At 38.7% G+C, this 23794-nt stretch overlaps 1 protein-coding gene across 1 annotated transcript in view; it reads right to left on the reverse strand.

The window, feature by feature from the left end:
• Window positions 1–1759: 1759 nt before the first annotated feature.
• The window catches only part of herc3 (HECT and RLD domain containing E3 ubiquitin protein ligase 3), a 28617-nt gene continuing 6582 nt past the window's right edge, over window positions 1760–23794 (reverse strand). The window contains exons 8-25 of the mRNA XM_083930993.1: window positions 23501–23652; window positions 22464–22537; window positions 21665–21789; window positions 21470–21529; window positions 18690–18801; window positions 16969–17158; window positions 14402–14565; window positions 14112–14225; window positions 13778–13804; window positions 13577–13675; window positions 13273–13443; window positions 13033–13176; window positions 10779–10945; window positions 8394–8460; window positions 7930–8012; window positions 6339–6522; window positions 4864–4966; window positions 1760–4087 (exon numbers count right to left, since the gene is read on the reverse strand). Of these exons, the coding sequence (XP_083787119.1) occupies window positions 3879–4087; window positions 4864–4966; window positions 6339–6522; window positions 7930–8012; window positions 8394–8460; window positions 10779–10945; window positions 13033–13176; window positions 13273–13443; window positions 13577–13675; window positions 13778–13804; window positions 14112–14225; window positions 14402–14565; window positions 16969–17158; window positions 18690–18801; window positions 21470–21529; window positions 21665–21789; window positions 22464–22537; window positions 23501–23652 (2245 nt within the window). The 3' untranslated portion in view covers window positions 1760–3878. The remainder of the gene's footprint in view (window positions 4088–4863; window positions 4967–6338; window positions 6523–7929; window positions 8013–8393; window positions 8461–10778; window positions 10946–13032; window positions 13177–13272; window positions 13444–13576; window positions 13676–13777; window positions 13805–14111; window positions 14226–14401; window positions 14566–16968; window positions 17159–18689; window positions 18802–21469; window positions 21530–21664; window positions 21790–22463; window positions 22538–23500; window positions 23653–23794) is intronic.

Below are 23794 nucleotides of genomic sequence, written 5' to 3' on the forward strand. Positions count from 1 at the left end.
AACGCCATCTTGTTTACCATGCTTTAAGAGTGTGACCTCACCATTCATACATGTTCTATGTTATAGAAAGTCACATAAACACCGTGTTATCACCAATTATACAATGACTGACTATCCATTATACAGCGGAGAAAAAAAATTTGAGAACAAATTATATATTTTTTTAATTTATTCTGAAATATTGTTAGTTTTTATGGTTCATAATTTGATAAAATATTCACTGTGGCCATAGCTCTGCTGTCCTAGCATGATTTTTTTTAAATAACCAAGGCACTTCAACAACAACCTTTATTTTGTGAATAAAAAACATTTGCGTCACCCTGCCATGTAGCTGTACAAGACACCCAACTCCTGCTGCAGAAAACATCCATGACACCTCCTCCTCGATATTTAACTGACCTCTTCACACACTTTGGGTTTCCCCAGTCGTACGACGAGCATAATATTTCCATCAGACACAAATAAATAATAATAAATTGAACGTACTCTCATCAGTAAAGTGCATTCTGGACCAGTTGCTCCACAGCAAAGACAAGTTTCGCCTTTTCATTATTTCTGCCGATGAAGGGTTTGGTCACTGCAAAGTGGGCTTTCAGTCCAAAAAGTCTTAAATGACGAGACGTTGTGTGCCGAGACAAAAACTTGCCCTGTTCAGCACTGAACTGGCGAGCAACTCCAGCTGCAGTGCTAAACCGATTCCCCATTGAGTCTTTGCATAATCTTTTCCTCTCATGCACTTGTTTTACGTGGACGACCGGCCTTTTTGAGGGACTTAATGAATTAATCTGTGTCCTTGTGAAGTTTCAATATTCTTGAAATCACAGACTGTGAACGCCCAACCTCTCTGATGGCTGAGAGAGTCATCCCTTTGGCCTTCATCGGGACAACCTGCTGTCCCAGGGTTTTAGTCGCCTTAGAGCAGCTCAACATCTTGCAAAGTAACCAGGAGAGCTGCCAGATAAATAGGGTGTGACCAACAATAAGTAAATTGTCACCAGGTTCCAGATCAACACCAAAAACTGGGAGGTATGAAAGTGTTGTCTTTTTTTCACAAAATAAAGGTTTTTGTTGAAGTGCCTTGGTTATTTAAAAAAACATGCTAGTAAAGCAGTGGTGTAGCCACAGTGGATGTTCTATCAAATTCTGGACCGTAAAAAACAGCAATATTTCAGAATGAATCAAGTATTTATGAGTTGTTCTCTAATTTTGATCTCCACCGTATGTGAATTCTGAAGTGTTTGATTGATAGTTTGATAAAAATGTACCTTTAATTTAATGAGTATACAAAGGTTTTAGAAGCTGCAAACATCTGATTAATCTGCATGTTATGTTTTTGATTAACTAACCGATAGTTTTGTTTATAAAATATTAGAAAATAGTGAAAAATGGCCAAAAGTGCCTTAAGATGGTAAGTTTACCTTTTATATAAGCAGGATGAAATTTTGCTTGAAATAAATATTTAAACAAAATGAATCCATTATATAAAAATAAATGTTGATTTATTTTCTGTGGATCCATTAATTAACTAATTGTTTAAACTCTATAGTGTTTATACATGAACAATAAGTATCAAACAGCAAAAACGACAAGATCATGAATTAAATTGTATTGTAAGGGGAAAGTCAGATCAAAAAATAATGTTATCTATAAAAAGATCAAACAGAGTGCAAGTAAATATAATAAGCTAAAAAAATAACACGCTTCTGTCCAATAATCAATCATGAAACACTGTATTGTTTTATTTAAAAAGTTGGCTGGAACAGAGAGCGTTGTGTAGATTTCAGACAAATGTGCAAAAATAATAATAATAATAATAATCACATTTTCAGTTGCACATTAAAAGGTGCAAAAAAAAAAAAAGTCAAGGGATGCACAAACTTTTGCATAGGACTAAACTCTGCAGAATAATTGAGCTTTAAATAGACAAATACTGACTCAACATGTGTGTACATGCAGTATAGAGCAAAGCAAGAAGAACAACATCCCAGAAGAGTCCGGTGTTTAAGACCTTTAGAAGAACGACCCAGAGTTATCATCACTACACCACTGGGCCGTTTCAGGTTGTTATTGCTAAACAGATGCATCTGTGTTTCCTGTTAAGACACATCAAGTCATTTACTGTCTGAAGTCAATTTGACACCACTTGTCATGTATGAAATATATAAAAAATATATGTATATGCAAGACCATTCCACGCACTTCACGCCAATGCACAACCTAATTAAACATCAGTTTGGATTAAGAGGTTTAACTGTAGGAATAAATAAGCTACAGTATCATCAGAGCAAGTTTTGTAACAAATTATATGATAGATACAGTTTATCAGCCGACTATATTTAAGGTATTTAATAAGTCATCTGCCCACACTGTTTTGTCACAATTTCATTATCTGCAACAAACTATTACAATTATTAATTTTAATGATTATATATTTAGTATTAAAGGACATTTTTCGGACATACATTTATTCACTTTCTAATAGAGAGTTAGCTTAGCTCTGTTAGCTCTAAAGCTCACCAATTATTATTATTAATAATACTAAATAATAATAATAATGTGTTTAATCCACACAAAACTGTAGTGTAAAAACAACAATGTACTGGATTATTTCTTAAGGGCTGTAATGCTGTAGTCTGTGACCTTAATATAACATTAAAATCATTTAATGTTATATTAACTTGGGGACCATTAATTCACTGTACTGAATTAGTAATAAATGTTTGGAATGGCAATATAGGTGAAGTTCAATCTCCCGAATTTCCAGCTATCTAGCTCATTTATTTCCTTATCAGGTCACAGAATACGTCAACTACATATCCCCCCTGCAAAATGGTACCTTTTTAAAGTTTTTTTGTATGGACTAAACACGTCTTTAACGTAATATAATATTTCACGGACAGACATAAAAGTTGTATTATCTCGTCTAACTCTCCCTCAGAAAGCCAATGAGCGTATTTCCCAAATTTGAGGTTTTTGCTTTCATTCAAGAACATGCACACAGACAACAACCCCTAAAACCACCTTTTAAAAGTCAGCTTTTCATGTAGGTTTCGCTGTAGAAGGCAACACTGTTGAATGCGGGTTCAAGACAAAGTCAGCTGCTCTGTGATCCTCAGCTCAAAAGAAACAAGAGATTGCAAATAATATTCACCACGTTTCGTCATCCGGCACCTTGTCTGCCTGCTGAATACTCTCCAAGTGTCTTTCTTTCATTTCAGGCAGGGAGGACACACTGGTGTCCACGTTCAAAAGGACCAGCGGGAACAAACATTTCTCCCGATGTCAAAGGTAAAGATTATATTCAAAGTGCTATGTACATACATATATACACATTTTAGATTTTGTCAAAAAAATAACCACTCTATTTAATAAATTAAAAGTAACAAAAAGCAGATTTATAGTCTCAGGGTAATAACGTAATTCTTTTAAGATTAAAAAATAGAATTTAAGGAGTTGAATATAAAATACACAGCTATGCAAAAAAAAAAAAAAAAAGACAATAATAAAACTACGCAAACACTCAAAGCCAAAGTTTCTCAACTTCTCTCGCCTTTGACTTTTGGTCACACATTTTTATTATCCTAGGTTTACCAATTTTATTTCAGGACTGTGATATATTTCAAATATACACACCAGCATTTAAACTATCTTCCAAACGGTCTAGAAAGGTTGAGAAGCTTTGCCCAAAGTAATAAAAATGCTAATATTCTGCATTTACATAGACCTTTCAGATTCAAGATGTTTAACAATCTTGTTAGAGCATATAAAGAAGAATGGCCTTCTTGTGTGCTGCAGTCCCCCCGACTCTTTTCCCACTGACATGGGGGTCGTATTGCTGTTAAAGTGCATAAGAAAAAACGCTGCAGGTCTCCCCCTACTCAGACCAGGCTGAAGCCCTCGTACTGCTCCACAGCCCGCGTGAGACGGCGGCGCAGGATCTCTTTGGTCTGGTAGCGGGGCATGTCGAGCAGGTTGTAGCAGGTGTGAGCCACTGGCAGGTAGTGCTCCTCCGCCGTTGTGGACTGGATGACGATACGCATGCTCTCCATGCCGTGGATGGGGATACGGTCGCTTCCGGTCAGGAACACTGCAGGCAGGGACACAGAGGACAGACAAAATACACTGTGAACAAACGCACAGTGAACGTAGACAGGGCGCAGTGTGCATGTTGAGTTTTGCCAAATGATAATGTAGTTTTTTTATGCAGGGTTCGGAAGTGGAAGCTATATTGACCGGTACTGAATGAATTACCTGGATGGTTGTAACTACTGGATCATGGAAACGCTTTGATTTGATTTGATTTGATTCGCTTCGCTTCACTGTGCCCTCTGGTACAATGAGGTATGGTCATTTATCAATTTTAAACAGATTGTACTTGTTTTCTACACAGTTGGATGTAGTTTTCATCTGTTGGAGACCTGCGTAGCCACGTAGAGAGAAAAAATGAGCTGCTTAAAAATAAACAGAGTTGAGCTCTGCTGCCACTGTGTTGCACCGCATATGGTCCCCATGTATTTTGGCTGTTAGAATAAACTACTATTGCAGAATGAGAACAGTCCTACGCTCCGCATACGCCTGCATAAATGGTACATGGCTGCATTTATACAAACTCACAACCCATGACAGTGAGCTACCATGTGAGGTGTTAGTTTAACCTGGTAATTTGGGGTTCATCTTCTTGTCCACATGTTAACATATGGACAAAAGGAAGGAACTTGGGATCAAAACCTCCATCCTCTGCAAGATCTCTCTTTATGCAGGAACAAACTGCACGTCATAACGGTATTCATAAGATGTTTGAGGATGAGAGCGTGGGAATTAAACTGTCATGCACACTGAGCAATTAGGCAATTAAATGCTTACATAAGAACTGCTTCTTCTTCTCCAGCGGGAACTCGTGGAAAACCTCCCAGAACAGTCTGACTGTTGGATGAGTGGCTGTATATTCCCCTTTGTAAACAGCATTCTGCAGAGAGAAAATATGTTGTGATGAAAAGCTTTTCCCTTTTTTATCATCACTAAAACATTTTCAGACAGATGTACACACATTTCAGAAAACAAATCTCCTTTAGCCTTGATTTATCTTATGTAACCCCCTCTTACGTCGTCCCACTGATAACCTGCACAACAGGGATCTCTGGACACGAGAGTTGATAAATATTAAAATATGAGAAACCAAATGCCAAGACATCCCATCTTTGTTCAAATCCCAAGTGACAAAATAGGCAAACTGTCTATATCATCCACCATGTTTTCAAACTACTGATTTAGTTGCATGTTGTTTTTTAGTATAATTCTGGCAAATCTGTACTGCCAAATAATCTAATGAAATAAAAAGATATATTGTGATCAGTGATATGTACTTTAGATTTTATTTATTCATTTTAAATATACTGTATATAGTTAATAATTTACACGCTGCATATCCATTTTTATATTTCCTTATTGTGGTGCGGTTATTGCTGTAATTTTATCGGTCTTAGATGATCCCTCTGACCTTATGTGATAATTCTCTTCATATTTTAAGCAATTAAGTTTTGTCGAGACGTTCATGTTCCCCTGAGGATGGATCCTATTGACTCTGTCGATCCCCTGAACTTTGATCTAGAGCCAAAAGCAAGTCAAAATTTGTCCAATACTTTCTTTTATGTCCAAATAATTGGCAAATGTTAGAATCCTTACACTAAATGAACAAGTTAACCTGGTAAACCTACTGACATTACCAGTGTACTCACACTGCCTCAGTACAGCTGCACAGCGTGGCAGGTATGGCTGTACACATTTACAATGAGTAATTTATTATACATGTCTTCAAAACCTACAGCTGCTGAACAAATCTTCCCAGTCAAAGCCTGTGAAAGTTATCATGATGTCATGAGTCACTGCTCGCCACTGTGCCGGTGAAAAATACTCCCTTTTTGGTCAGTTACACTGTGACTAACTTGCCAGATGCTGATGATGTGAAAGTCAATTTCCAGCTCTGTCCAATGAAACATGATCATCATCACATCCATAACCATCAGTTTGCAAACACTTGCGTCACTGCACATTTTTAGGATTTCTACTTAATGAATTCCTGGATTACTCACTGCCACGAGGGAACTCGAGTTGAACTTTTAACTCACTGCATTTATATGAAACAAACACTCATTTCACTGCAAAGATCTAAATAAATATGTTGTTGGAGCTAAACAGGGCCAGATAGGGTGAGAGCGGTCAGATGCTCGGATACTGTTAGGACACAGAAGATGCGTTCTGAAGATGGATGACTTGATTTCTGCTGCAGGACCGTTGGACTGCAAACATTACACGTACAGATTTTTAAACCAGACACTGACCTTCTCCATCTCCTCCCAGTTGTAGTTGTTGTTGCCGACCACCATTGCCATCAGCTCAGAGGGCTGGAACAGCGACAAGATCTCCCCTCCGCACACCTTAAGGAAGCCAGCGGAGAAGGCCGAGTACTGCTCGCTCACAGAGTCTGAGAAAACGTAGCGCAGGTAGGCCTCCACAAACTCCTTCCTGAAACGCACACGCACACACACAATCATTTTGTTTTGCACTCCAGCTGCATCCTCACTAATCAGTTTATAAGGAAACAATTTATTCAGACTTCAAGGTATGACTGTTAACACTCACTTCCTCCTCCATTGTGATACATTAACTCAACTGGACTGAATCTGTTTTCGTATAATCAGTTTTCCCTACTGAATTTTATTAAATACAAAACAACTGAATTTTCTTAATTATTTGGTGTAAAGTTATGGACGCACATACTTTTTTTCAGATCCGATTTGATTAATTTTCAGCAAAATCTGGAAACATTTTATACTAAAATATATTATTATCAGTAAAACTTTAATATAATTGGGCCCTGCAAGAGAGAAAGCAAAAGCAAACCACAGCCAGGCAAATACTGTAAAGGAAAACAATCACACATCTTTCTCCTAAAAAGGTCTGAAGTTTTAAATTAATCTAATAGAATGAGATGTTTTGTGTAAAACTAATTTAATTTGATGCAAAGTCCTGAGATGCTTAACTTAGCCACTATCACTTCCTGAAGACTCCATAGTATCGACTTCAGCATGAACCACGATGTGTTGAAAAGCAAAATAAAAGTGTCCATGATAAAATGCTGACTTGCTGTTTTATAATGACATCCCACCGCAACATCCCGTTAAAACAGGAAAGGCATGAAAATAAAGGAAGCAAGATGCTCCAAAAGTATTGTTTTACTGAGATTAAAGAAGTAAACTGGGCTGCAGGAGCCAGCACAGGTACAAGTAATACCGCTATCTTTAAAAACAACACACCAAAAAAACAGATCACACCCCTGTGAAGCCATCTAATGAACCAGCCTCAAGTGTAAAACGACACTAAACACTTCTCCCTCAGTGTTTGTGCTGTGGATGTTTTACACCACAGCAACAACGGTTTTATCTATTAATTCTGTTATTACAGTTTTATATCTGAGTGTTGAGGGGATTTTGCAGGAACAACTTAGGTCCCTGCTGCTCTCGCCATCTGTTCAGCAGCAGCAGCCAGACATGTTGACACCGCCCGCCACACAACTCTCTTCATATCACACTGTAATCAATGCCACTAGTACAAGGACAAGCTGAAGAAACAGGGTGGCGATAGTGGAGGAAAAACACACAGAATGACACTTAAAATACCCAACTGCTTTTGTTTTTTTCTGTTTTCAACACCGAACATGACCTTCAGTTGGAACAATGGGACACGAGCTGCCAGCTGTGTGAGCGACACATTAATCTCAGAGCTGGAAAACACAATATATTTAAAAACCTCGGATTGATCTGTTTGTCTTTCAGAGAGAACAGAGGGCATTGAAAATATTCATGAAACAAGGTCATTTCAAATGGGACATCCAGTGAAGGAGGAGCTGATTCATCTGCTGAGCTGCCTCACCTGTTGTGTTTGTCCACACTGATGCTCTCTCCTCCAGGAACGAGCTCCTTGACTTCTGTCATCCCGTAGTTCTCCCTGGTGATCTGAGGTGTGGACACAACAAATAGTCTTAGAGCACAGATTTGGAGTTTTTCTTTTTTCTCAGTACTTTTGCTTCTCTCCTGCTGTTGTGTTCATGCACACGTCGATCAACATTTTGTTGTGTACTATTAAAAAACGTTTTTTTACCATCACATGATTAAGTCCTAAACCGAAAATGGTAAATGACATGTCAGACAGATCACTCACTCACGCATATGTGCATTCAGAAGCCTATTCATGATGCATTGAACATCATCATGAATAACAACATACAACAACATAACAGGACATTAACTGTTGGTTCTGGCCATTTCATGGGATTTGTTGACAATAAGAAAAACCTTAAAGTCATGAAGATGATATGGGTGAAAAGTTACACTTACAGCAAAGTTGAGAAGAAACGTCTCCTCTACATCACCTCCATCATAGTCTAGAAGTTGTTGTAGACTCCTGCAGAAGAATAAGCAGAAGGGGAGTGGATGTCTGGAAGGAACAGCTGTTAACACATCATTGTGTCGTTAAGGAAAAAACACAAGCGTGTGAAAAAAAATCATTAAAAATGTTCACCACGCCATGAACTAATTAGTACGTTTCATATGAAAAAATAGCTCCTTCATGCATACGGCATCCATATGTACATGCATTCAATGACATTCTCTCACACCTACTGTTTGACGAGCTTGTCTCAGGCTAATCACACAACACTAAAACCATTACAGTCTTTGTACAAACAAACACTTAAAGTTCTGGACAAAAAAAACAATGCAATTCCACCACCACTGTGCAATGAAAAGAAAAAAATCTACTGAATTGGTTAAACATGATTCAGCACTGAAAACCAAGCCCCCGCCACAGCGATTTCCTGGTTGATCCAATAAGGAAGTGCCAGAAATTGCAGTTTGTCGAGTGACCAACAGGGGCAGGTTTCATAATAGAGCAGTTTCTCATTGACCCCCATGTTAAACAGGCCGTTTTCACAGCATAATTAAACCTGTTTAAGGCCTGGCACAAAGAAACAATCTAGTCTGTATGTTTAGGTCATATCTCCATGACAACACTGAGGGGGGTGAATGTTTTTGTACCAGGCTAGTTTTTATTTTATTGGAGTTTAAAGTTAATGAATAATTAAAGGCGCAGCCTCTTGAGTGACAGCTAGCCTCTGGCCTTTACTTCTCCGCAGAGGTATATGACAGTCAGATGGACGTATACGTTCTTTTTTTTGTTTATGATTGATAGACTTGTTGTTAATGTCTTTATGCAATGTTTCTATATGTTGTCCTGTAATGTGCATGTACAGAATGCTACTGCATGTGCTACTCCCTGTATGTCTAACACATCTTAATGTGCTGATGCGTGCCTCACTGTAAACGCTATTGCTACTGACTCTTGTTTGTCCTGCATGCTTCATGTATTTTATGCCTTGAACTACTGAATATTTCTACAGCATATGTGGTTATGCAGTGTTGCTCTTATCTTAGGTAATGTGTTACCTTATTGTTATTTACCTTTTAGGGGGCCTATTGTTACATCTGGCCAGGGACTGCAGAACTAGCCTTCTGGCTAAATTTGGTGTATTTACAGAAATGTGTATTAATATGCACTGTCCCTGTAAAGTAAAGTAAAGTAAAATACGAAAAATAAAAAATACATATCACCAACATGCAAAGCTGAGGCCTTTGTTGGTAGCTGTAATAATCTTTATTAATAATATCTGCAACTATGTGGGTCTGTTTTTCTACCTTATTTAAATCTTTCCCTGTTTTACTTTTAAAATTAAAACCAGAGATCAGCCTGTCCTACAGCAGCATGAGTCCAATAGAATAGTTAGAATAAACATTGCAGTGACATATAAGCTCATAGCACCACAGGAAATGACTCAGAGGGAGTAGTGGGTTAGTTTTTCCTGCAAACAACATGCTGGATATTTACCACCAAAAACACAGGAAACATGGAAAGAGGAAGTGTAGCTGGCAAAGGAAACTATAATTAGTGAAAGAGGATCAAATATCAATGCCTTACAATACTGACCCCAGCTACAGTTCATTTTGCAGTAATTTAAAATACTGAAAACACAAAACAAATTAATTTAATCTCAAACAATTGACACAATTATGTAAATAAAGTCTTATCTCGTTCCTCGTCAGTGTGAGGCAGCCAGTGTGCTGACTTTATTCTGCAGTCTAAATAAAAGCATATGACACATAGGGACCTATTTGGAAGATCCATGGCGCATGGTCTAAAGTGCATGGTTCTGCTCTACTTCCTCCCTTAGGTTGACTCGTGCACACAACTGTGTGGCTTTACTCCCTGCTGGCTTTCCCACTCACACAGACATTGTTTTGACAATGTTGCAGCACTGTGACTACCTCCGCTGATGGTTAAGAGGCGCCAATCTGTAAGATCTGTTCCCTCAATTCCGTCTCTGTACCTTTTACAGAGACCACAGGGTGTGATAAAGGCACAAAAGCCCCGCAACGAACAGGCTGTGTGAAAACCGTTCCGTCATTGCGGCGCTGTTGTGGAATCTCTCAAAGGGCTTGTGTGAATGATGTGCTTCAGTTTTGCTGCTTGTCTGTTTGTGTAACCTGCCCTGTTTCCAGGTTACACACAGTAGAGGAGATTGTGTGCCTGTTTGGCTGCTTGATATCCTCCCGGAAACATTTTCTTTATATATGTTCACAATCTATGGCTGCGTTTCAAATCACGCACGTCCACCCTCAAAACAAAGACCAAATGTCCTCTCCTTTACAGCTCAGACATCAGGTTACCTGGCCTCGGTGGGTGAGAGCTCCTGGAAGTCCTCCAGCGTTGGTGACACATTTAGCAGCTTCTTGTAGAGAACCAGGGGGAAGTGGAGGTCCACCACTGTTGAGTTGTAGATGGCCAGACCGCAGATGATCCCGATCAGGTGAAACCAATTCTGCTCAACAAAACACTGGAAACACACACAAGGATTATGTATTCATTACTGCTGTCTCTATGTGTAACACCTAACAAAAGTGGTACAGTGTACATTAACATCTCACATCCCACAAGTTTAAAACATGTAGAGATGATGATATACCAGCCAGAACATGGTACTTTCTGATCATGCTTTTCACATTATAGCCTATATTATATATAATTATTGTTCTACTGTCTGTTCTTCAACAAACAACTGGGGCTGGATAGCTGAAACATCTTAATAAAACATTTAATCCAAAACGCCCTGAAAATAAATGGGCAATTAATTCCATTTAAAGGTTGAATATGGAGAATGAGCAGAACACCGCCAACTAGTGTCTCAAGATCGTAGTGGCAACAACAGAAAATAATTTCAGCAGTCGGGTTGCTAGGTTCGTTGCCGAGTGTTTCAGCGATCAGCCTGCGCCATGTCAAGTAATTAATCATACAGGGTTACGAATAATTTCGACTAATCAATTAATTTTACAACAGTATTGAACTTTAGCCAGTCCTCAACTGGTAGTGTTTCTTTGAGTGGTGTGTAATCGATTAGCTAGCTAGCTCTTAACTCAAAATTATTCCTCGTTTCTGTAGACTAACAACAGACAACCCTGGTAACCTGCAATGCACAACGCTGGTACAATGTAAACAGAACGTGACAGAAAGTCATTTATGGAAAAGCAATACTTTCATTCTGTACTCCTCAAAACCGGCTCGTGGGTGTATTATTTAAAAAGAAATATAGCTTTTAATAAAGATTCTACATATTCAACCTTTAACATGCTTTAACAGTTAGAGCTTTCAGAGTTTCAGTATTAGAAAACATAAATGCATATTTTAAACTCTCGTCCGCAAACTAAGCATGTTCCACAAAGTCTGAGTAAATATAGTTAATGTTTTTGACAAGTTGAATAAGAGTTCGACCTTGCAAACACAGACAAAAGGGTTGTGACGTTTCTGTGTCTCTGCTGGATCTTCTATCATTTGACTTAAGTAACTGCGGTTGTTAAAGTTCAGGGACACATTCCCTTATAGAGACAAGTGTTTTGTAAACCTGACTGTTCCCACTATTCCTGGAAAGTACAGCTGCAGGTCAAATAACAGCTAGAGCACACTTTCTGGAGATCCATCTCTAAGATTCCTGATATTACATATTAAAAAGATACATTTTTATAAAAGCATGATAAAACGCTTCCAAACAAATTCACAAACACAATGGGAAATATTGTTCCTAATCTCTGAACTGCATGTTGTGCTTTTGACAAAAATCAGCAAAGAATTTTGTCTGTTTGGCTCTACATGAGGTTTCAGGTTGAGGATTATGTGCTTAAATTTTATTTGATCGTAAAAATAAAAAAAGGACAGAGAGAGAAAAGTACAGTGAGAGAGGCCCCCACGCTAAACACTTTTAAAAAGCAGGTTAAAAACATTTCTCTTTAAAACATGGCTTACCTCATCAGTGTATATGTCTTGTCTAATCCATTGAAAATTATGCACTGATTGCTTCTACACTTGCTTTATTATATTTAAATTTTGCATTTTTTTGTAAAGAACATTGTGTTGCATTTTATTATGTACCACTTTAATACAAAAGCGCTCTTCAAATAGTTTGAGATAGTACAGTACGACTCAATTACAATGTTCATTTGAATTTAAATCTAAATTTAATGGCAGTAATGACATCACTGTGGACAATACTGTTATTCTTTCTTACTGCAATAAAAGTCATGTCATGTTACCAGAGCTCCAGACTCTAGTCACATGATTACTGCGCTATTTCCATGACAACTGAGCAAACTGTTGGATGAAAGATTGGAAGCTCCAGGAAGCGGTAGTAAGAGGATGCTGATATTCAACCAGTGAAACTATTTTCAACCCCTAAATTTTAATGTCTCAAACTACTTGTTACACCACTTGGGAACTCCTTTTCAATCTCAATAAAAAGTTCTGCCTAATGATAAAGGATGACTGCATTTGGTTTTTTTAGTACTACTTATTATTAAAAGGCTCCACGAGACTAATCATTTTTATTAACTTGCAAAGAAGTCTTTCTGCATCATTAGCACAGTGTTAGCTTACTTTGTCTGAGAACCAAAGCAGGTTGGACTCTTTGTTATGAGTGAACATCCCATACACAGGATCCATCAGCTCCTTCAACAGCAGCAGGAAGAACTCTTTAGTTACTCCACCTGCATCCACGGCCTCCTCTCCATCAAAGATCACCTGGAGGGAGGTGCACAAGAGGAGATCACAAAAAGTACAGAAAAAATAAAATGACGGAACTACAGTGACCTTCGAAAGCTTAGGCGTAGCTCTCACCTTGAGCGGTTTCTTGAGGTCCACATCGGAGTACATGGTGAGCTCACGTAACGTGTCACTTACTAAATGGTTCCTGCGCACATGGAGAACCAAGTAGGGGTTCCTTGCAAGGTGGGGTTCCAGCGTGAGCAGCATAAAGACGTTGTGTAGGTTTGCACCGCTTACTGCCATCTTGGTAACGATAATAAAGTTAAATTGAAATATAATATAATAAAAGAATAAAAAGAAATGTATGGAGAACAATCAAATTCAACCTCAGTGACGTAACTGTATGAAACCACAAGATCACGTTAACAGCAGATACCTGCATTTGCAGTTCAGCGTCTGTTTGCAGCATGGTTGTCTTGGCTTGAGCGTTCAGTATGAACGGGTAGGCACATAGGTTCACTGAGGGGAAGTCACTCTGCAAGGAAAATAAAAAAATATACTTACTGCACTAATAAGATAAAAAGCACAGCAAACATGTAATTTTAGATGCTAAAGTTGATTTTTTTAAATCAAGTACCTGTGAAGGGGAGGATGATCCCCCTTTCTAGAAAACAAAATGAGAGAAAGCAAAGTCAATTGACCCAACTTGAAGAGGGAAAAAGATGCAAGATCCTTAAGTGTCAAAGTAGTTATAGAGGCTTGTCTTTGAACTTAAGATACTTATTAGACAAACAAGAACTGACAAACAGAGACACACCCACAAACAGTTCTGGATAGAATTCCTCACTGTATCTACAGACACTGAGAATGACAAGAGTTAAGAGCGTGCGTGTGCGTGCATGTGCATGTGTGTGCACGTAGCTTCAGCAGAGAAGTAACAAGAAAGTGAAACATTGCTGGGGAGAACTCACAATGTCAGCTTTACTCAGAAACCATTTGAGGTAGTCTTCCTGGATGTCCACCAGGCTGGTGATGTCAGGGATATAAAAGCGGTTGTACTCCACATGGTTGGCCCTTAAGTTTACCTGGTAACATGGAAAAAAAACCTTCGTCAACACAGTTGTCTACAGAATATCTCAACAGTTACCAAGACAACAGGAAAAACACATTTCCTCCTCAGACTTTGCGGAGGGACAGTGCAGAATTGATGGCATTGACCAGCAGCAGCAGCAGCAGCAGCAGTGGTGAGCTGAGGGGATACCTTGTGGAGTTTCTCCAGCAGCCTTAGTGTGGCGACAAAATAGTTCTCGTAGAACACAGGTACGAGCAGCGTCTTGCCTCCCGTTAGCATGAACACAACTATGCTCTTGTACATGTCGACCATTCTGGTGAACGCGCTGCCGTCCACAAAACACCACCAGTTATCTGCAGGGACGGAGGAAAAGATTGAATTAAATTACAGAGCACACACACACCTCGCTCAGACAAGACATGACGACGTTTCACTTCAACCACAAGAGGAGTTTCTCCGCTGATCTGCAGCATTTGGCTCTACATGGTCAATAAATGTATAAAGGCAGGGTCCTGTACTGTTTGTATACTGTCTTTGCAGAATGCCGATTGAACCAAGTTCTCAGCAAATTTTCAAACTAAATCTAGAACAACCTACTCGCCACACCATTCCCTTGTCGAGATTAGAGGGTCAATGGGGATTAGAGGGTCTAGGGACCATGTAACATTCACACCCACTTCATGCAGCTATTGGCCAGGTGTGCAGAGGTGAGGAACATAAGCTGGGTTTGTAACTCTCCTCTTTCATTCTTGACAATTACTTCGGTCACTTTTCTTGTGTGACAAGTGCACCAGGAATGCCTTTGAGGGGTGCTTCAGGGTGCTTCAGAGTTCATCAGGTCTTGGCCTACTGTGAAGTGTGAGCTTGGGAAAGGGTAGAGGGGGGAGTGGTGTGTGTGTGTGTGTGTGTGTGTGTGTGTGTGTGTGTGTGTGTGTGTGTGTGTGTGTGTGTGTGTGTGTGTGTGTGTGTGTGTGTGTGTGTGTGTGTGTGTGTGTGTGTGTGTGTGTGTGTGTGTGTGTGTGTGTGTGTGTGTGTGTGTGTGTGTGTGTGTGTGTGTGTGTGTGTGTGTGTGTGGTGATCTTTTAACTCCCAAGTATCTCAACAATGAAGAAAGCCACACACCAAAAAAACTTAACTGCAAGGTTAAAAAAATCGTGTTTAAATAACCACCAAAAAGTTTCAAGCAGGTCCAAAGTTTGTTTTGATTCTTCTCACACTGAAGCAACAGCCTGGACTTCTTCCTATTTCACCAAATATCAATATCAGCCTCAAAAATGTATTTCATATATTTTTGGAACAATTTTCTTGGTTCTTGTTGGGCAATTATTCAAAACTTCACTCGAATCACAATTTTGGCTTTCAACGATTATAGAAAATAAGAAAAAACAATTATTGCGCCACATTCTGTTTCGCAATGAAGCTCTCGTTTTGTCTTGTCAGCACATCCTCTTCCTTTACAGCGGTGCGCTTTGTTGAATATGTTTAAGAGTTTTCAGCAGGTTGTGTCAGTACACAAGAACATATTTATTCTAATTTATTTTGGTCTGATTTAATTTTATTCATCATTTTAAGATATTGAATATATGTTTGTTAGTTTTTTTAAAAGTTGTTGAAGTTCACTTCGGTTACAATATAGTTGATCTACTTTTTTTTTATTTATTATTTTTATATTATTTTTATTAATGTGTATAAGCCTGTGAATGTTCTCATTTGTCCAAGCCATTGCTTTCGGGCTCATACATGTATTTTATGTTTCTAGAACATGTTTAGATGCTTTAATGGAAAAAGAAACACTTTACTTTTCTCATACTGCTCAAGGCTGGGACTGGTCAGATAAAAGGTTAAACGTCTTCAAAGACAAACAACCAAGTCCAGTTGCTTTTGACTAAAATTTCTTTGGGGATATAAATGTGTATATATTTAAATATGATATATTTCATATTTATCTCCTTTTTTCAGTTGAAATATAGCTAAAGAAAATGTAAAAACTTTGTTTTTAAGTTTAATAGATGCATGATATTTCCAAAGTCAATGAGTAATCCTGTTGAATAATCCGGATCTCAATAAATAACAGACTGAGCGCACTCACACTGTGCATCCGTACCGTGCCCCGTGCTTCTTGCATGCCTATAGGTCATCACGCCGAAATGCGTCACAGGCATTGATTGACGTCACACGATGCGTCGCTTTGTTTACAAAAGCGTGCAGTCTTTTGGCCACATAATGGAAAGCATCGCAGAAAACATGGTAACGTTTTGGCTTTGTGGTTTTTCTGACCAAATCTGCAGTAAACACTCCGCATCACATCAACGTGAACCTTTCGCCGCCGTTGTTTTAAATGTCCTCGCATGGTCCGTCCTTCTTTTTTCTATGTCCAAACAGGCGCACATAAAATAACGTCAGAACAGCCGTAGGCCTCGTGCTCGGACACGTGCACACACTCGTGCTCGTACATGTGCAAACATGCTTTACAAAAGCCTGCCTCTACCAAACGGGCCGTAGGAGACGTACGGTTGCACTCACACTGGTCAAACGAACTAGACTTTAGCCGTGAAACGTGCTTGGGCACAGTACGGATGGACAGTGTGAGTGCGCCCTGAGAATAGATAACATGGATGTGGATGAAGATACAGGTGTACTGTAGGTGATGAGTCATGAAGTGTGATGGTGTTGACATGATGTTCTGTGTTATCAGCGACCAAAGATGATTTCAAATGTCTTAAAAAACTTGTAGTGTGTGCATGCAAGTATGATACCCAATACTTTGCTGGGGTTGGCGTCTAGCCGGAGGATGGACATTGCCAGGGGGATAGTGAGGCGTATGTAGTTCTTGGAGTCCAGCAGGGCTGGGTACTCGGACAAGATGAGGTAGATCCTCATGGCCTCGACGTCAGGAGGGGAGCGTGGCAGCTGAGGGATCAACAGACTCTCAAAACTCTTGGTGGCCTAAAGAGAGAGTCGGACAAAGTAAGAGGGCGGACACGGTTAACAGATTGTGTATGTTTACACTTTCCATAACATAGATATGAACAATATTTACTGTGATACAGAGAAAAGTATTTGAAATGTACTGTACTATGACATGTTTGAAAGCTACAAGTATTAAAGTGGACCTTTTATGCTTTTCCGTTGTGTCAGCTGTTTATGCTAAACATGACCAAAGTTTCAAAAATTGAGGTAAATGTGTGAATAACCGCCATGCGCAGATATGCTCAGGATTCAGACTGCTGTCAACGCCTCCTTTCAGACAGTTTTTTTCTACTTTCTCGGTCTGACTTAAAGCCTTTGTGGATTTTCTTTTTTCATCTGCTCCACGTACAGCCCGCCCACATCAGGAAACGCACCACCGCGTCACCAGTATAAGGCAAGATTTTCGTCTAGGCTTATGCTAAAAGACGGGACTTTTTGCATTTATAAAAGGTCCATGTCAGTGACTCAGAAGCTGTAGGTAACATATCACTGAAATGTTAGTCTGGAACATGTCTGGTTGTGTCTTGTTTGGATTAAAAGTCTTTATTTGTTATTTTGACAAAATGCATCTATATTCCTTCACGGTTCACTGTTTACTACATGTAGCTACATGCTAGTAGCAGACAAAGCTGTCATATTGGTTGCTTGTGTTATTAATTTCTCCCTAATTTAATATCACAATCACACTCACTGCTGCAACATGTGCGGTTGTGTAGTGTTTAGCAATATTTGTGATTTTTGACAGTAGCGAGTGCTGCTATATTCCCTTACAGTCCACCACTAGGTAAATGTCGCTACATGCTAACGCCAGATAAAGCTGTACTATTGGTTGCTTGTGTTATTTATTATTCCCTAATGTCAGATCACAGTCCAGTGGCAACATGTCCAGTTGTTGGTTCATAAATCATTATTTGTGATTTTACACGGTCTTCTGGGTGAGCAGCCATAAGTAGTATGAGAAAAGTAAAGTGTTTTTTTGCACATTTGAGGATCTCAACATGTTCTAGAAACATAAAATACATGTATGAGCCCAAAAACAAGTATAATAGGTCCACTTTAATAAATAAACTAGAGAAAGGTATAGGACATTTCTCAATTCAAAAATATCACAAAATATTGGGAGTGGCTTTTAGTGGTTGGGAATGTGGCCTTGGTGTCCACACGGATTATAATTCATGTCGGGATGAGGTGCATGCACCCCAAACCTATTATTACTGTGCTAATGTTAGAGGTTATGAGTCAGAGTTGCAGTTTTTGCCATGAATCTGCAGCAGAACTTGAAGTACTTTCAAAACAAGCCCAGTATTAACATATGGATGTTTTTTTTCTCTCCATTACTGTGTGACAATGACAAAGTTCCTCTTTTAACTGCTTCATTACAGTGACAAAAACTCAAACAGGAAGCTAATCTGAGTCGTGTCGAGTTTTGACTCAATGTTACTCAACATTGACTGAATGTTATTCCCTTGTACACATACAGTTTTTTAAACACACTTTTAGTCAATACCTGCTCCAGAAGTCCAGAGAAAGCCGGTTTGTTGAGCGTCTCAAATAGCATTCTGACAGAGCAGAGATCAATACCTGGGATCTTTGGGTTGGTTTTGAAGTGGGCATCATCACTGAGAAAGCAAGCAAACAAACACACGGTTATGTGTCAACTCTCTATGATGTCTCAGTGATCACTAACAGGATAAAAACAGGTCAGAGCTCAGATTCAGGGACTTTGTGGTAAAGCTTCAATGGTAAAGGTGCACGTTACTTTGGATTAAACACCCACAGTTAGTTGAAAACACAGCCTAAAGGTATTTAACTCCGCAAATCTCCTCTTCAGCCTGGGAGAGCAGTAGTTAGTACAAAGTAATAAACATGCTTAAACAAAGAGCCAACAAACTCAAAAGGGAGAGAAGACTGAAGCGCACTGATGCATGTTTTTAGCCGTTAATTGTGCAAACCAACAGACGTTTCAGCACTATTGTGTCTTCATCAGAGTACAACAAACTCCTCAGCGTGAAGGACAGCAGCTATTTATAGTGTAAGCCTTCACATTCGTATGGCACAGGTTTTATTTAGTCATAACACAAATACATCAGATCTGATCTTGTGGAGACTGTTTGCCAAACAAAAAACACTTATTCTCTACAGTTCCAGGCAGCCATTGGCTTCCATTCATTTACAACTACATGTGGTACGAAAATAAATCAACAGACTCTTGAAGCTTTGGTGTAACTAAAATGAGTGCAGACTTGATTTTCTCTGTGATGGATTACACAACTTTCATTAGCTTAATAATTAGTTGTCTTGTTGTACTTAGATAAATAGACACGAATGGAGGTCTGCAAGAGTCGAAAACATGCATTTACTGTCCATCTATTTACCTTGCTTTGTTTTCACAAGTATGTATACCTTCCTAAATTATTATGATAAAATAGATGATAATAATATAATTATGGAATAAAATGTAATAAAATTGTGTCGTATTAATCCCTCTCTCCTACGTCTCCAGTGGCAGAGGAAGTACTCAAATCTTGCACTCATGTAGAAATACCAGTGTTGAAATACTCTGTTACAAGTAAAAGTATTAGCATCAAAATATACTTCCAAAAGTAAAAGTACCATTGGGATGTAATTATTGATGCATTAATGTATCACTTTAATGTAAAAGTGGGGCTAATATTAACTATTTTATATACTGCTGGGTAACTTAATGCATAATAATACAACATAATTAATTTGTTGATTTATATTTTGAATTAATAATCTCAATCTGCAGTGTATTTTCTGTAAAAAATGTACAATAAATTGCATATAATAGAAATAGTCAAGTACAAGTACAGTACTTGAATAATTGGAAAACTGGTAAAAAGTTTAAGTGACTACTAATTCCTAGTGAGTTTCAGTAGTTTGAGCAGACATGAAGTTCAGTATGAAGTACTTCATGTTGTCTCCGGGCGCCTGTTTTCCACCCCGATGGCCTCCACACTTCTGCCCACGATAACTATCTGCTGATGAGTCTGTATTAAAGAGTCAACACACACTGATGGTCAGAGAAACCCGTCAGTGGCCAACAGATAGCATCTTTCCCAGCCCTGTCGATCAGCATGTTTTGTTAGGTAAGACGACATACCATTAAGTAAACTCTCTGAGGTCACAGGAGTCTAGCCTACCAAACAGTCCAAAGATCCTCTGCTATTTTTGGCAAAACTGCAGTACCTCAAATGACCACATGGGGCTGTCTCCAAAAGAGAGTCGATACCCATAGACCCCCACGTTAAAGGGGCCAACTTTACAGCATAAATAAACATGTTTACAGCCTGGGACAAAAAACTGTTTTGGTCTCTATAGCTGTTTTCCTGCTCATGACAGCTGTACGGGGGAAGTCTTCATAAAAATGGTTATGGACTGGTATGTTATTATACATTGTCGCTGTCTGGCAGAAAGCTCACATCTCCATATTTTGTCATTTTTAGAATAGAATAGAATAGAATAGACTTTATTGATCCCACAGCGGGGAAATTCACATGAGCAGTAGCTTACAACACAGACACAGACACCACAGACCCTTAGTTTACATAAGTTTTCTTTTTCTTCATAACGTCGTTGTAGGTCTGTGTGTGTTTTATACAGTTTTAACCAATGAAAAGTATAAAAAAAGAGCTTGTGACTAAATTTTGTAAATCCATTGGATCCTCAATCTGTCAGCAAAACCTCACGTTCCTGAAAAATGACAGTTTTGGACATACAAGGTTTCTGCCCGACATCAACAATATTATATAAAGGATTGTTAATACGGATTCATCAATGTATAAGCAGCATTTTACTTAGGTAGCTGGTCAAATTACAACTACAACTACATGTCGTTAGGTAGTTGAGTCAACCTAGGGGTCACCAGATAAATCTGAGGGGTTGTTAGATAATGATGAGAGGGAGGAAGAAGTTCTGCTGCAAAACTCTGCAGTGATTTTTGTGTGAAATATTGAATTATTTGAAATATCTGGAGGAAAATGTTTCTTTGGTGAAAAAACTTACAACTCATAGACATCTGAAACGGGACAAATGGCCCCAACTATACACTGCTTTTTGTGTATGGAGTAAAATTCCGAAAAAGTTGTAAACCACGGGTTTAATTTAAAACAAAATGTGTTGTATATTGTAAATTTATATTATATGTGTTTTATGTAAAATCGAATTAGTGACTGCAGCCGCTGTCGTACTGGAGTACAAACCGCAATAAAACCTAGTTAAGTAGAGAAACAGTACTTCATAAACGTGGTGTTTACATTTACGTACCTTTGGTCCAAGAAACTGCCGTTCCAACAAGCCGTAGAGGAGAGTTGAATTATGATGTCACTGTGCACAAAAACATATTACACAACCTCACTGTGAAACAATGTTTGACCAAAAAGTAGAGAACATTAAAATGAATTTAACAAAATCAAGTCCAATGTGTAAAAATATTGCCACCACTGACATTATTTGACTTACTTTGTGACACTGGAATCTGTGGTGTACATCATCTTTAACCTCCAGGAATTTATTCTTTCATAATTGATTGGGGCAATTGATTTACTGACATTAATCACTCTGAAGTCTTCTGGGGGGACCCAACTCTGCAGAGAGGAAGATACAGACACAAGATTGTAAGCAATGGTACGTCCACAGTTCAGCACAGAGACATTTGGGCTCCAGTCTGTTTTTTGTCTCTTTCCTGCATGAAGATAAAACAAAAGGCCACGTCTGGAGTCTAAATATTTTTTGCTGCAGGGGCTGAATGTGTGTTGTGTCTTTAATCGTGCACATTCCTGAACATTTACTAAATATTTGTAGCAGACAATTGCTCAAAATACATGATAGATCTTTTCTAAGAAGTGGTAAGAGCTTAGACGTTACTTCCCCCCAGTGGTGAAACGCTGGAACTACTTATTCTTATTATTAAGCTGCATATTTTGACATTGTTTTAATCTGTATTTTTTACTTTTGTAATTATTATCAGGTTATGTTGAGGGTTTAGTGCTGATGTTGAGGTTAAACAGATTATGTGTGCTTAGAGAGTATGTGTGCAGTAAAATGCTAAAGACGTTACATTGCAAATTATGAGGCAAAAGAATTTGGTGTTTTGCTGTTTAGGCTTTCAATTCTGTGAAAAGAACGTCAGAGTCTAAAGGGAGTGATTACACTCAACACGGACACAGATTTGAAGTTTTACCGATGCAACTATAACAATTCATTTAGGCGACAAAATTTAGAGAAAGAGGGTCATTTCAACTTTAATGAAATCACATACCTTATCACTAGAGTACAACAAGAAGCTATGGTCTCCTCCACAGATGATTCTGGTCACTGTATATTGTATTGATTCTTTAAAAAGAAAAGAAACAGCACATATTAGCCAACCAACATTTTACAACAGTTAATCAAATAGTTACCTAGAGTAATTGTATTTATGCTTTTTTACGCAAGGGATAATCCCCGACGACGTGTCTATTATCAGGAATTAATGGACGAACTGGATCTTGCCTCCGCAGAGTCCATTTATTCCTGATTATGGACACCTAGAAGAGGATTAACCCGCTTATAGCATGGTCACCAGCAAAAGAAAAAGGGAAAGTATAATGTAATAACCAGGTAATTCAAAAGAGCCATTTAAACCACACTCTTATATACTGTAAAATGAGCACAGAGCCTTTAAAAGTAAGCTGAACACTTGCACAAATACACGCTGCGTAGCTACTTCTGTTATTAATTAAATAAAGTGAGCCTGGGGGTGTCTGTGTCATAGTGTTTGCATAGCCTGATTTCACATCAGCATTATTGTCTTAAGTGTGTGTGTGTGGGGGGGGTTCTGGGCAAAGGTAGAGTATTGATAGAGTATATTTATATAGTTTGTCAATAAGAAATGCTATTTAATGGCTTTTGAGCATGTCTAAGAATGTGTTGTATTTTCATTTTAAATGTGTGGATAATTCTGAGAGACCATATTCCATCTCCCTTGGAATAATCGAGCATCGACGATAACTAATCAATGTCTTAGTAGCACCCTAGGCCATGGGAGAGGAGTGTGAACAAACCTTGAACAAAGTCAAGCCAGTGTGGAGAGATGAAGAGGCTCAAGATTTAAAGGGGGAGTTCTGTGTAGAGCTGTTTTGTGTTTTTTTGCAAGTATAATTTCTCAGTCCTCTTCTTTTTTCCCAGGCCTGCACTGAAAATATTGCTATGTGGGATTGACTTGTGAATAAATATGTAAATGTATACACTTGGACTGCTTAAACTGGATCTTGTTCTCAGTCTTCGTGCCAAAGCCACTCAGCCAACCTCACATACCTGTTCTATGATAATTTCCAGTGAGGAAATTGGCCTTGACAGGAAATGGGCTCCTGGCATCCCCCAGTATTCCTGTGCCCAGCTGGCCATGGCTATTACAACCAAATGCATACACCACACCAGAGGAAGGCACAAATGCCAACGTGTGGTGCCTGACAAAAGAAGAAAGATTTAGGATGTAGAGGGACACAACAAGCCTCTAATATGTCTAATTTAGGAGAATTCAATGATCCTGCAATTCATTTGTGATCTTTGAATCTTCACTTTTCTTTGATACTGTGTTAGAAACATGTT

This window comes from Echiichthys vipera (genome assembly GCF_963691815.1).
Source record: "Echiichthys vipera genome assembly, chromosome: 2".
Taxonomy (NCBI): domain Eukaryota; kingdom Metazoa; phylum Chordata; class Actinopteri; order Perciformes; family Trachinidae; genus Echiichthys; species Echiichthys vipera.